Here is a 13396-nt window from a genome sequence, read left to right as displayed (position 1 = left end):
TTATCTGCACAGTTACCCTCTGGCCTTCCAGCTGCATCACTTGAGTGAAGAAGTCAGCACTAACGGTTGCCTGCTACTGACTGCTGAAGCAGTGGGTGAGGAGCTGATTCATCAGAGGGGACTTGCCCACCCTGTGGGGTCACAGGTCAGAGGAGCCTCTGGGTTCAGGCATTTCCAGCTGTCCCCTCTCCTGCTGTACTGCACCCTCACGCCCTTGCTGGGGCCACCGCCCTCGGCCGCCCTGCCCTGATCAGGCAGGCCCTCGCCCACTAGGGCCCCTCTCTGGGCTCAGCTCAAGGGTGGGGAAAGGTGTCTGCGGGGGGGTGGAGGGGGCGGCCCCGCGTTCCCCGCCCCCTCCTGCCCCAGACCGTTCTGCCAGCCCACCCAGCGTCTCCCAGAAGGAGGATCTTGAGCCAAGGGCGCCTAGCAGCCGGCATCTCGAAGCCCTGCAGGACTCTACCGCCGCCGGAGGGTCGCGGATGGGCTGAGCGTGGGGGCGGAGCCAGAGCGCAGGGGCGGGGCCCGCGACCGCCAAGTCCCGCCCCTGCCGCGGGCCCCGCCTCCGAGCCCTGCGGAACCCCCGATAGGAGGGTGTGGGTGGGGCGCGGCTGGGTCAGCTGAGTGACAGTCACGGGACCGCGACCAGCTCCGTCTGGCTTCCTGGAGGAGAGGGAGGGATGAGCGGGGGTCTCCGAGTGTGGCAGGCCAGTGGTGGGGCCCGTGGGAGGGAGGGTGCAGTCCTGGAGCGTCCCTGGGACGGTGGAGTCAGCACGGTCCCGTGCTGGAGGGCAGCCCCGAACAAGGGTGGGGGGAAGCCCAAGGGCTGGGTCCCAAGGCCGGGGGGCCTAGAGGGCCTAGGGGGCCTCAGGTAGCCCTGGGTCCCACTTAAGTCTGGAGTGATCTGGGGCACAGTGGAGCCCGTTGAGGAGGCTGGGCCCCGGGAAGATGGGGAGATCTGTGAGGGAGCTGCGCTTCTAATTGCCGAGTTCCCCCAGGACATGGAGAAGGAGCAGGAGACTCTGCAAGCCTGGAAGGAGCGAGTGGGGCAGGAGCTGGACCGAGTGGTGGCTTTCTGGATGGAGCACTCCCATGACCAGGAGCATGGGTGCGCCTCCCCCTCCCAGTGCCCTCAGATCTGCTGAGCCCAGAGGGGCGGCGAGCCGGTGGGCGGGTGCGAAGCCCCTTCCCCCTTTGTTAATGCTGCACGTCCTGCAGGGGCTTCTTCACGTGCCTCAGTCGCGAAGGGAGAGTGTATGACGATCTCAAGTATGTCTGGCTGCAGGGGAGGCAGGTAGGGGATGTGCCCAGGCCGGCAGCTCTCCCAGGGGTGGAAGCCGGAGTTGCCTTGCCCTGTCCTGCCTCGGTACACACACACACACACACACACACACACATACACATACACGACAAGGCCCATCATCTCAACACTCTTCCTCCCACAACAGGAGCACCTAGGACTCACTGCCCCTCATGCCAGCCCTGAGGCCCCCACTGCTCTCCGTTAAAGGCGTGTTCCCTCCACTCCCCCACAGGTGTGGATGTATTGTCGCCTGTACCGCAAGCTCGAGCGCTTCCGCCTCCCTGAGCTTCTGGATTCAGCTAAAGCAGGTGCCTCCTCTCTGCCCCCATCTCCCCAGAGGTCCCTCCAAGTTAGTGCACGTGTGCCTAGTTCCTAGCGGGTCTAGAAGCAGCAAAGGGCCTGCGGACACTCACAGGGAGGAAGGAAGGGGGAGGTGAGGGTTTCCTCACCTAAAGTCTAGCATGCCAACTTCCCAACCACCAGGTGGTGAATTCTTGCTGCGTCATGCCCGAGTGGCACCTCCTGGGAAGAAGTGTGCCTTTGTGTTGACACGGGACGGCCGCCCTGTCAAGGTGCAGAGGACCATCTTCAGCGAGTGTTTCTACACCATGGCCATGAACGAGCTGTGGCGGGTGACAGGGGAAGCGCGTTACCAGGTGCGTGTGAGGAAGGCTACCCTGTGAGTCTCTGGGCCCTAGCCTGTGCAGGGAATGGCCACCTGACACATTCCTGTTCCCTGTGCAAGCCCCTGCCCCCCCCCCCCCCCCCCGGAGCCCTGTCTGCAGGCTGGGTCTGTCAATGTCAGGCCTTCCTCTGGGCCGCCACAGCCCGGCTGCTGGCAACACCCCCTTTGTTGTGCTGTATTGTCACCATGTGTCTATGGGTGACCCCCTAGAAGTCTCCTTTACCTCTGAACTCTCCTCCACACACTCCCACAGAGGCCCTCGGCACAGAGGGACCAATCTATGCCCTGCCCGGGCTGGGGGGTGGGCCTCTCTCTCCTCCCTGGGCCCCCTGTGCTTTCAGACCCGACCCCACTGCCTGGGAGCGGCCTGCACCCCCAGACTGGGAGCCCGCAAGGCAGGTGGGCCAGATCCACCCCAGCCCCCAGCACGCACCCTGGGGTGAGGTCCAGAGTGGGCCCAGGGGAAGGTGTCCTACGAGTGGGTGGGAGGACACAGTTCTCTCACCCCGGTGCCGAGTCCTGGGGACCCTGCAGGTCAGCACGTGAGGGACCAGACTGCATGGGAGGCAGCGTCAGCCTGGGCCTTCCCTCACCTCCTGTCCCAGAGCGAAGCGGTGGAGATGATGGACCAGATCGTGCACTGGGTGCGAGAGGACCCGTCAGGGCTTGGCCGGCCCCAGCTCCCAGGGACCCCGGCCTCGGAGTCCATGGCGGTGCCCATGATGCTGCTTAGCCTAGTGGAGCAGCTTGGGGAGGCGGACGAGGAGCTAGCAGGCAACTACATGGAGCTGGGCAACTGGTGTGCCCAGAGGATCCTTCAGCACGTCCAGGTGGGGGCAGGAGGCTGATGCCGGCTGCCAGAGGGGGCCTGGGAGCTGGGGGGCAGGGAAACCCCCATTCCCCACCCCCCGGGGCACCCCCTCTACTCGCACCCACCTTCAAGCTGGGCCCTGATGGCCTCCTTCAGACAGGGAGACACGGGAAGGCTGGGCCGGGGTGAGGTGCGGCCCAGGACCCTCGGGAAGGTGGAGGGCCCCAGGAGAGTCCACACACCCCACCACAGAGAGTCAGGTGGGGCTGAGGGCAGGAGAGAGGGTGCCAGAGCCCCTGGGCATGCCAGAGAGCAGGAAACCCGGCCAGACCCAAGTCCTTTCAGGCCTCAGGGGGCAGCCCAGCCCACCCAGTCTCAGTCCCTGTTCAATGTTTCACCCTTCCCACCTCAGGGACTCAGGCCCGAGGCAAGTGTTAGAATCCGTCCAGGCCCTTGAAGTGACTCGGGCCCCCACCTCAAATGCCTCTCTCAGCCAGGCCTGCTGAGCCTGCAGATCATGGAGGGAGGGAGGGGGGGAAGGAGAGTCTTTCTGATTGGATGGGGGCGCTGAAGGCAGAATTACCTTCTCTTGCTCCTCCTCTGGCAGAGGGATGGGCAGGCTATACTGGAGAACGTGTCAGAGGGCGGCGAGGAACTTTCTGGTTGCCTGGGGAGACACCAGAACCCAGGTGAGAGGCAGGGTGGGCTGGAGGCCTGCACTCAGGGGAGGCGAGCGCTCAGCCTTGGGTTCTGGGCTTCGATGTGGTGAGCACCTGGGGGCTGCCTTCCTCCCTCCACCTTCCACACAGACAGAGAAGTAGGGACCAGCCTTTCAGGCTGGGGCGTCAGCAGCAGGAGAGCGAGACTGAGACAGACCGGGAGAGCCAGCTTTCTGTAGGGGTGTTCGGGAGGGAGGGAGGAGGGAAGGCACTGTGGTCAGTGCAGGGGCTTGGGCCCCCCTGCCTGGGGAAGGATCGGCTGCCTGTCTTACCCCGAGCCCTCACCAGGCCACGCGCTGGAAGCTGGCTGGTTCTTACTCCGTCACGCCACCCGGAAAGGTGACCCAGAACTTCGAGCCCATGTTATTGAGAAGTTCCTATTGTTGCCTTTCCGCTCTGGATGGGACCCTGACCACGGAGGCCTCTTCTACTTCCAGGATGCCGACGGCCTTTGCCCCACCCAGGTGGGAATGTGCCTAGGGCCACATGGTACTAGCCTGTTCAAGGCCTTCTGTCCTGGGAGGTGGGTGCTGTCCTTGGTTGGTTCATAGAAGGGAACCTGGGACTTGGAGTGGTGAACTTGCCCAGCGTGACCCCGGTGGTCAGCTCTTGACTTCTGTGCTGGTGGTTCTCACCCTCACATGCATAGGAAGGCCAGTGCAGCGACACGTGTCCCCCTGGTCTTTGAAAGGCTCTCTGGCCTTCTGAGGCATCAGCAGCTGGAGCAGCTTTCCTCTCTTTATGTCCATTCCCTCTGACCAAAGCCTTGGTCCTTCTGCGATCTATAGAGGGGGCTGGCCCTGCCACTAGCAGGAGCTGAGCGTCCAAGGGGCTTTAGATAGACTAACAAAACAGACAGCATTTCGATTCCAGGCCTAAATGGGAGCTGGTCCCACCCTTGCCTTTTGGAAGGGGCTACTCAGAGAGCCTCTGGGTCGGGCAGCTAGTCCACCTCTGAGGGGTCGTTCAGACTCCCAGGGATGACCATCCCATGATTAAGCTCCAAGTGCTCAGGCCAGATGGAGTCTGAGCCAGGATCTGAACCATGGGGTTGACTGACTTTCCTGCCGAGAGGGGCAGTGGAGGGTGGGGCTCAGGGGCCTCGGACACATGCCTCTGCTCTGCTTTCAGCTTGAGTGGGCCATGAAGCTCTGGTGGCCACACAGCGAAGCCATGATTGCCTTCCTCATGGGCTACAGTGACAGTGGGGACCCTGCCTTACTACAGCTCTTCTACCAGGTGGCTGAGTACACCTTCCGCCAGGTAAATGCTGCTTCCTGGACCAGAGCCCTCTCTGGGCTCAATGGGGGTATGGAGGAGACAGCAGGCAGCCCTTCCTCCCCAGGCAGGCCTGGGCTGTCTGGGAAGGCTGGGCAGGAATGAGGAGGCTCGCTCCACACCCCCTTCGACCCCCCTCACTGAGCGTGGTCCCTCCACTGGGCTGAGAGTTCCTGGAGGTCCAGGCCGGCCCTCTGTTCAGTCAATGAAGCGGCCCCTGGCCTTCCTGGAGCTCACATTTCAGTGGTGGGGTGGGGACAGATTATAAACAAGCAAGCCAGCAAACATAGAGATGGTGATGAGAGCTGTGGAAATAAAGCAAGGTCAGGGGACTGGGGTGGGGGGCGAGAGGAGGGAATAAAGGTGAATCAGAGGTGCTCTGCACAGAGGGGTCTCCTTGTCTGACTTAGGTGTTATGGGTCCTGGGACTTTGGGAGGGGAGGCTGTAGGGCCCGGGGCAACGGCAGGGAGACAGGAGGCTGTAGCTGTCATCTCAGCCAGCAAGGACAGGGCCTGGCCTGAGAAGCGAGCTGCAGTGGGCAGAGAGGGCTCAGAGTCTGGTTGAGTGGGAGAGGTCTGGGTGGCCACAATCGTTCAGGTGGCATAGAACATAGATGGTACTGTAAGCTTTTGAGGACAGAAGGAGAAGAGGAGAGGGAGTAGGAGAGCCCAGTAAAGGAGACAAGAAGAAGCCAGGGGCGCCCAGAGGCCAAAGTGCTATGAGCAGAGTGATGAGCTGTACCAGCTGCTACCAAGGGTGCTGAGCCTGGTGGTGAATGAAGGAAGATCCCTGATGTGTTTGTAAAGCCACCTCTCACTCCACTGGTAAACCCCAGTATGGGAGGGACTATATCAGGGGGCGTTATTCTGGGGTCTGTGGCCTTCGAAACCTAGGAGCAAATTCCATCGTTGTTTGCACTAACCTCAAACTGAAATCCAGTGTGTGCTTCCGTTGTGAACGGAGGCGGTGAGCCACGGTGGTATTAGCAGTGCTCAACTTTGTCACCGATCGAAATCCCAAATGTGTTCATATTATGTTGCAGTTAGAGAGGCATCTCCAAGTATCGCGCATGCTCATCACTGCTTCCCAATACAGGAGTCGTGAGGCCCTTGGCTCTCTTTTAATCTTGAATGCATTCATAAAGAACATGTCTTAGAAACCACTAGTTTTAACTGCATAAAGTGAAATTTAAGGAATACATTTTAAACAGAGAGAGATGGCATTGAACAATTACAAAAGTTATAATCAACAGGTAGATCATTATGCACTAACCAACATAACAGAATACAAAAAACAAAAATTCAGACATCCATGGAAAAACTGAACAGGAAAACAGTTAAATTCTTCATTATCTTCCCACGTCAGATCAAGCAGTTGAAAAATAAATAAGAACAAGGAACATGAACAATGTCCCTAGAAAGATAGAATGAATAGATACAGAACGAGTTATACCTCCTACGAAAAAAAATACACCAACTCATAGGCTCCAACTTAAGAAGACATTTTGATAGTGGACTTCAATGTCATTGATTTCATCTATGACCCTTGAGAGAAGGGGCTCCACCGAAGTCTCTACTGGGGGAGGAAAGAGAAGGGTGGAGGCCAGGCCTCTGAGGTCCATCCTGGGGCATCTGGAAGGAACTGACAAGCCTCTGGGACAGGCGCTCAATGGGATGCGGGCAGGAGAGAAGGAAGGAATGTGGAATGGGTCAGCAGAGCTGCTGGGCAGGCGCAGATTCCAGGTGGCTCTGAGGGGGGAGGAGATGTGTTTGGGACCTGCAGCGAACAAGGCAGGAGTCAGATCTTGGTGCTGCATGTCCACAATCTCACCTACTGGAAGACAGGCCTGGGAAGAAGGGAACAGGGGCTCCAAGGGAGTAACTTGTTACAAAGTTATGTGACAGGTCAGCGAGGACCTCCATTAGGATTCTCTTTGTTTCTTTCTTTAAATCAATTTTATTGAAGTACGATTTATATACACTAAAATGTATCCATCTTGTGTTCAGTTCACTGAGTTATGACAATGTATGCATCTGTGTAACCACCAGTGCAATCAAGATATAGAATGTTTCTGTCATCCCCAAGCAGGGTTCTTTTTATTCCATCTTGCAGTGTTTCATCTTACAGCCTGTGGCCCCTTCCCCCAGTGGGTTATCTAGCTGCAGACTTCTACCCCACTGCAGAAAGAGGAAAAAGGAAAGCCCCTTTGTCTCATCTTTGTCCAGGACACGTTATCACGGTTAAGAGCACTGAATCTGGAGCCCACGTTACCTGGGGTCAACCCAGGCTCTGACCCGGGGTAGGGGTACAGTAGGGACGGTGAGCACCCCTTCCCCAGGCCTTTGGCATCTGGGGGGCTGCCGTCTGGGCAGGCGCTGGCTGTCACTGTCTCATTGTTATTCTAGTTTCGCGATCCAGAGTTCGGGGAATGGTTTGGCTACCTGAACCGTGAGGGGAAGGTCGCCCTCACCATCAAGGGGGGTCCTTTCAAAGGTGAGTGGGGGTCAGGGCGGGGCCGCAGGGTCTCGGGGCACTCGGCTGCCCCCCGCCCTCCCAACCCAACATCACGCCTCTCCCCGCAGGCTGCTTCCACGTGCCACGGTGCCTAGCCATGTGCGAGGAGATGCTGGGAGCCCTGCTGAGCCGCCTTGCCTTGGCCCCGGCCCCCGGCGCCCGGTTTCCGCCCGCTGTCCCCGCCCGCCAAGGAGCGGAATAAAGCTGAGCCTACTCCACTGCCCGTGTGCGCGCGTCTGTGGGGTCGCGGGAGGCGCGGGGTGCCGCGCGGGCCGGAGGGCACCTGCTCCTCGGGACGGCGGCCTGCCGGCTCGCTGGACCCTCCCACCCCGCCGACAGACCCGCCCCGCGCTGGGGCTCGCCCGGCCATTGGTCCGCCCCACCCCGGCCCGCAGACAGGCCCCGCCCCGGCACTGGCCCGCCCCGCGCGTTGGCCGAGCGGCCTGGAGGGCGGGTCCGGCGGCGCGCACATCCGGCCGGTGGCCGGGCCCGGCGCGCACCGCCCCTTCCGCCGCCGCTCCCGCGAGCCCAGACCCAGCTCCAGCCCCAGTCCCGGCCCGGCCGCCCCGGCGTCGCTTCGGAGCGCGGCGGCAGCTGACTGCGCGTTCACGCCCCGCGGGGAGCAGCGAGCCCCGCCGCCGTTATGAACATCCGCAATGCGAGGGTGAGGGGCCGGTGGCTGTCCGCGCCGCGTGGGCGCGGGGCCCGGTGGCCGCGTGCGCATGCTCCCGAGGGGCCCGGCCGAACCCGGGCCGGGCGCGGGACCTCCCCGAAGAAGAGGCCGGGGGAGCCGGGGGCGCAGGGCTGGGGCTGCGGACCCATTCGGTGCGGGATGTCGGGGCTTAGGTGTATGGTGTCCGGGAGCCTCCCGGCGCTGCTGTTCATGGCTGGGGCAGGCGATTTTGGCGTAGCGGCTCTGGGCCCGGCCTGTGCAAGGCAGATAGTCACAGCGCCCGCCCAGCCGTGCGCGGCGGGGGGGTGTCGGGGAGTAGACAGCTGGGGAGCAGGGTGCTAGCACAACTGAGGCCTCCTTAGCGCAGCCCCTGGCCTGAGCGCATTCCACTGCCCTCGTCCCCTCAGCCAGAGGACCTGATGAACATGCAGCACTGCAACCTCCTGTGCCTGCCCGAGAACTACCAGATGAAGTACTACTTCTACCATGGCCTGTCCTGGCCCCAGGTGGGCCGCTTTTGAATTTGGAGACGGGGGAAACCAGGCTGGGGGGAAACCAGGCTGAGGAAAAGCCAACCTGGATGGGCTTGGGAGAAGTGGGCAAGGGCAGAAAGAGCCCGGGGCGTGTTGGGTGAGTGAGGCCCGCGGTGTTTTCAGCTGGAGGTGGGACAAATGGAAAGGAGGTACCTGAAGCGGGGCAAGACTCCAACCTGTGTCTGTCCTCCTCTTCTGGACTAAGGACAGGGGGCACAGTGTGGTGTGGGGAAACCAAGACACCTGGCCTGGATGTCAGGAGCTGTCACTGAACTCGCCACTTGAGCCGCTTCTGTCATGCACACAGCCAGAGGCAGGCAGTCCGCCAAAGGCTCCTCCAGCTCAGACAGGAAGTTGTTTTCTGACTTCTTTCTCCTCCCTCTCACCAGCTCTCTTACATCGCTGAGGATGAGAATGGGAAGATTGTGGGGTACGTCCTGGCCAAAATGTGAGTCACCAAGGAGAGAGAGAGAAACCTAGTGTTGGAGCTGGGGGGACTTTGGGGCTGGGTGGGTAGGGTGGCGGGCAACGATACTACACGTGTCTGGAGAATACTGCCTGGATTGTTTTTTAAAAATTAATTAAGAGACTATATTTTAAGTTCAGTTTTAGGTTTACAGAAAAACTGAAAGTACAGAGGGTTCCCATATAACCCTCCCCTCTCCCCCCAGTTTCCTCTGTTATTAACATCTTGTGATACGTTTCTTACAATTGATGAACCAGTATTGCTACGTTATTATTAAAGTCCATAGATTACATTGTTTCACTCTTTGTGTTGTACCTTTTGTGGGTTTGGACAAATGCATAATGTCATGTATCTATGATTATAGTATCATACAGAGTAGTTTCACTGCCCTAAGAACTCTCGGTGCTCCACCTGTTCATCCCTCCCTCCCGCCTCCCCTCTGACAACCACTGACCTTTTTCCTGTCTCCATAGTTGTGCCTTTTCCAGAATGTCTTATGATTGGAATCATACACTATGTAGCCATTTCAGATTGGCTTCTTTTACTTGGTCATATGTGTTTAAGTTTCCTCTCTGTCTTTTCATAGCTCATCTTTTTATCACTGAGCAATATTCCACTGTATTCCATTGACACTGCGTATGTCTTTTGGCTGCTGCGTGGAGTTTGCAGTCCCAGCGCTCCCCGACCCCAGTGTTTGGGGCGACTTTGGGGCCAGCCAGAGGAGTCTGCACTCCTGCTGTGTGCACGTGCTGGAGGGTGGTTGCATCTGCACCAGGCTCCTTTCTAGCCTCTCTCCTTTCTTTTTGCTCTAGGGAAGAGGACCCAGATGACGTGCCTCATGGACATATCACCTCACTGGTTCGTAGGGCCCACCCGGGCTCTGGTGGGGGTAGAAGTATGGGTTAGTTGCGGCAGCCCTCGAGGTCCCACTGTTCTCCCACCAGGCTGTGAAGCGTTCCCACCGGCGCCTCGGCCTGGCTCAGAAACTGATGGACCAGGCCTCCCGAGCCATGATAGAGAACTTCAATGCCAAATATGTCTCCCTGCATGTCAGGAAGAGGTGAAAGCCGGGGCCCAGGGAAGGGGGAGTGTGTGGGGGAGATACTGTCTTGATGTGGGTCCTGGGGTGCCCTGGCTTTTGGAGAAGATCCGGGAAGTGGGATTATTGGGGAGGGGGGACCAAGAGGAGGGGCAGGACCTGGACATGCTGTCCCTGCCTGGCCAAGTCTGTGCAGCTCAGCAGTACCTTATTCCCCTGCAGTAACCGGGCCGCCCTGCACCTCTATTCCAACACCCTCAACTTTCAGTAAGTAGATCTAGATTTTTCTAATGGAGCGGGGTGGTCCCAGGTCTAGCTCATCCAGGCGGCTGAGATGGGCTGAGCTGCCTTCCAGGCAGGGGGGTGGGGGCGGCTAGAGGAAGGAGCCGGAGTCAGCTGAGATGGGGAACAGGCCGTGGATGCCGACACATTGCCCGGATGCCTCCTGCACTCTCAGTGGCACCAGCACCTGCCCACTGCAGTCTGCCCGCAGCGTGCTGTGGTACAGGAGGATGTGCGGCGTCTCTTGCTGGGTGGAGGAGTGCTTGCTGGATGCTGGCTGGGGCTGGGTGAAGGGCAGTGTGGTGAAGAGCACACAGGCTTTTCAGTGAAGGTGCAGGACTAGAGCTGAGGGCCCAGGACATGAGCAGATCCCAAGGAGCAGGACCTAGTGACCAGGCACCTAGAAACATCTAAGTGGGCCCGGAAGGAAGGAGAATGCGGTGCTACAGAAACCCAAGCACATCCAGGCAGAAAGGGCCATGGGCAAGAGCAGCGAAGGAATCTAGAGCCCTGGGCATGCTGGCGGATGAGGGCATGTCCGCTCAGGGATGTGGGAGTCTCTGTGTGCCCAACACTGGACAGAGAGAGCCTGGTAGCGAACTGATACACCCAGTACATGGTGCCAAAAGCCACTTGAAAGTGAGGCTGGGGTGGGTGGCCCCTGGAGGGCGCACTGAGATGGCACTCAGGTTGCTTGGGGGTGAGGTGGGTCTGTTGGGAGGGGCAGTGGCCTCAGGGCTGGGCATTTGAGGAGGGATGTTTGACTTGGATGCGGATGCCTCTGGTGGTCAACAGTTCCGGGGTCTTAGGGCTGACAGGGCCTTTCTAGGCCATTGAGTGCGGCTCCCCTCCCAGCGTCAGGGCACTCGAGTCTGCACACAGGCCTCCCGGTGCAGGCTCGGGCCTGGGGCCACGCCACCTGGCAACGACTTCCAGGGACAGGCCTCAGCACCCTTCCCCGCTTCCCAGGCATAGGAATCGGCTAGTAAGTGACAGGGAGCAGGGCAGGGAGGGAAGGGGATGGCTAAATGCAAGGCTTCAGCTCAGAAGAAACCACAGAAACATCCTCGGTAGCCAGGTTAGGGGTGCAGGATGGTGGCAGGCCCGGCGGGGGAGAAGCGCTGGGCACTACTTACTGCTTACTGCTGGAGAGAGCAGAGGGAAGGCCACGCTGGGAGTGGGGCTTGCTTTCTCCCAGAGGGTCCTTCGGGGAGAAATGATGCCCTGTCGTAGCAGCGGCTGAGGCCAGAAGGCCGAGGAGAACTTGCCCCCTGATTTGGGTTGTCCTCCTTCTCTCCACCCCCTGCTCCCAGGATCAGCGAAGTGGAGCCCAAATACTATGCAGATGGGGAAGATGCATATGCGATGAAGCGGGATCTCACCCAGATGGCCGACGAGGTGAGAGTCCCGTGAATTGGGGGCTGCAGTCCCCGCAGATGAGGATGAGCAAGGCCCTGCTGGAGGGGAGGTGCAGCTTGGGGCTCTCTTCACCTGTTTCCTCAGCTGTCAGGTGGGGAGCTGGGCTTTGGCGGGCCTTTAAAGGAGGCCATTGGCCCAAGATCCCATTCTCTGAGGAAGAAGTTGGTACAGCCCCGAGGCGTGATGTGAGAGGCAAGGGAGGGGGCCCCTGGGTGTGCTGAGAGCTGGGCTGAGGAGAAAGTCAAGGTCCTGCCCAAGGCTCCCTGGGGGCCAGAGCTGTTCACAGGGCTTCTCAGCAGCCCGTGTGAGGGAGGCATGAGTACCCTCACTTTGCGGGGAGAGGAAATGGAGGCCCCGAGAGGGCAGAGCCAGGACTCAACTCGTCTCTCCTGATTCAGTGCTGTGCTTCCTGCCCTGCCCCCAGCAAGTGACAAGTGCAGGCTCCCTCCCCCCATCTTGGGCAGCCAGAGAGGGCCTACATGGTCTGGAGCCTGAGGCCCTGTCTCTTTCCTCCCACTTCTCCCTGGGCTTCTGGCGGCAGCTGAGGCGGCACCTGGAGCTGAAGGAGAAGGGCAGGCACATGGTGCTGGGCTCCATCGAGAACAAGGTGGAGAGCAAGGGCAACTCACTTCCAAGCTCGGGAGAGGCCTGTCGTGAGGAGAAGGGCCTGGCCGCTGAGGATAGCGGTGGTGACAGCAAGGACCTCAGCGAGGTCAGCGAGACCACGGAGAGCACTGATGTCAAGGACAGCTCAGAGGCCTCTGACTCGGCCTCCTAGAGCCTGCATGTGCTCCTCTCCCTGCCCTGGCCTGCTCATCCCATCCTCACCCTGTGAGGTTTCACAATAAACTTCACCCAGTGGCCTTGGGGAGTTTGTGTGTGCGAGTGTGCACATTCAGGGGGTGTGCCTCTCTCTGGTCCCTTTGTGTCCCCATGGATGGGGACCTCAAGCTCAAGTAGAAGGGATTCTCTTTATCAGGGCTTTGGAGGGGGGGAGGCTCCCAAGTCTGATGGCTTTCTGCATCTCTGGGCCCTGGGGAGCCAGCCCCACCGTGGAGGCTTGGAACCTCTGCCACTGCCTTGATGGGCTCCAGCTGTGTGAGTCCAACTGCTCACTGGACTTCCCTATCGATGTTCTATCTGGGTAATGGATAGCCACCCAGTTGCTCAAGCCCTAGCAACTGTTCTTGATTCCTCCCTCCCCTGCCATCCAAAAGGTCAGCGAGTCGTGTGTGTTCAACCACCATAATACCCCTTGAATCTACTCCCTAACCCTGAGCCTTCATTTGAAAATAATAGACTTTATTTTTAGTACAGTTTTACATTTACAGAACTGAGCAGTCAGTACAGAGTTCCCACGTACCCCCACTCCCCAGTCACTCACAGTTTCCGGTATTATAAACATATTGCATTGTGGTGCATTTGTTAGAATTGATGAGCCAATATTGACACATTATTGTTAACTCTAGCCCAGGGTCTATATTTCCCTTTGTGTTACATTTTATGGATTTTGACAAATTCTCATGTCATTCATTCCATGCAAAATATAAGCCCTCCATTTGTCATGGCTTCACTCTAACCCTAAAATTTGCTCCTGTGCCTTTCGTAGCTGCCCTTCCCTTGATGGCTGCAGCGCCATCAGTTGCTGCTCCTAGTCCCTGGGCGGGTTCGGCCTG

At 59.2% G+C, this 13396-nt stretch overlaps 2 protein-coding genes across 5 annotated transcripts; both read left to right on the top strand.

Moving 5' to 3' along the window:
- The first annotated feature begins 558 nt into the window (after window positions 1–558).
- RENBP (renin binding protein) lies at window positions 559–7526 on the top strand. Of its 3 annotated transcripts, XM_001491837.6 has the most exons (11): window positions 559–704; window positions 996–1105; window positions 1216–1291; window positions 1533–1608; window positions 1784–1956; window positions 2591–2815; window positions 3404–3485; window positions 3804–3979; window positions 4647–4778; window positions 7200–7287; window positions 7377–7526. In XM_001491837.6, exons 1-11 carry the CDS (start codon window positions 678–680, stop codon window positions 7508–7510), a joined length of 1299 nt encoding a protein of 432 aa, XP_001491887.3. In that variant the 5' UTR covers window positions 559–677; the 3' UTR covers window positions 7511–7526. The 3 variants fall into 3 exon arrangements, with proteins under 3 accessions (XP_001491887.3, XP_070113971.1, XP_070113970.1); XM_070257870.1 differs by lacking the exon at window positions 1216–1291 and having other exon boundaries at window positions 605–704; XM_070257869.1 differs by lacking the exons at window positions 996–1105; window positions 1216–1291 and having other exon boundaries at window positions 616–704.
- A 173-nt stretch (window positions 7527–7699) lies between these two features.
- NAA10 (N-alpha-acetyltransferase 10, NatA catalytic subunit) lies at window positions 7700–12591 on the top strand. Of its 2 annotated transcripts, XM_001493737.5 has the most exons (8): window positions 7700–7972; window positions 8389–8487; window positions 8904–8962; window positions 9793–9838; window positions 9925–10040; window positions 10242–10286; window positions 11615–11699; window positions 12262–12591. In XM_001493737.5, exons 1-8 carry the CDS (start codon window positions 7952–7954, stop codon window positions 12496–12498), a joined length of 708 nt encoding a protein of 235 aa, XP_001493787.1. In that variant the 5' UTR covers window positions 7700–7951; the 3' UTR covers window positions 12499–12591. The 2 variants fall into 2 exon arrangements, with proteins under 2 accessions (XP_001493787.1, XP_023489487.1); XM_023633719.2 differs by lacking the exon at window positions 10242–10286 and having other exon boundaries at window positions 7729–7972.
- Window positions 12592–13396: the final 805 nt, after the last annotated feature.

Source organism: Equus caballus, chromosome X, assembly GCF_041296265.1.
Source record: "Equus caballus isolate H_3958 breed thoroughbred chromosome X, TB-T2T, whole genome shotgun sequence".
Classification (NCBI taxonomy): Eukaryota; Metazoa; Chordata; class Mammalia; order Perissodactyla; family Equidae; genus Equus; species Equus caballus.
This window is presented reverse-complemented; position numbering and strand designations above follow the sequence as displayed.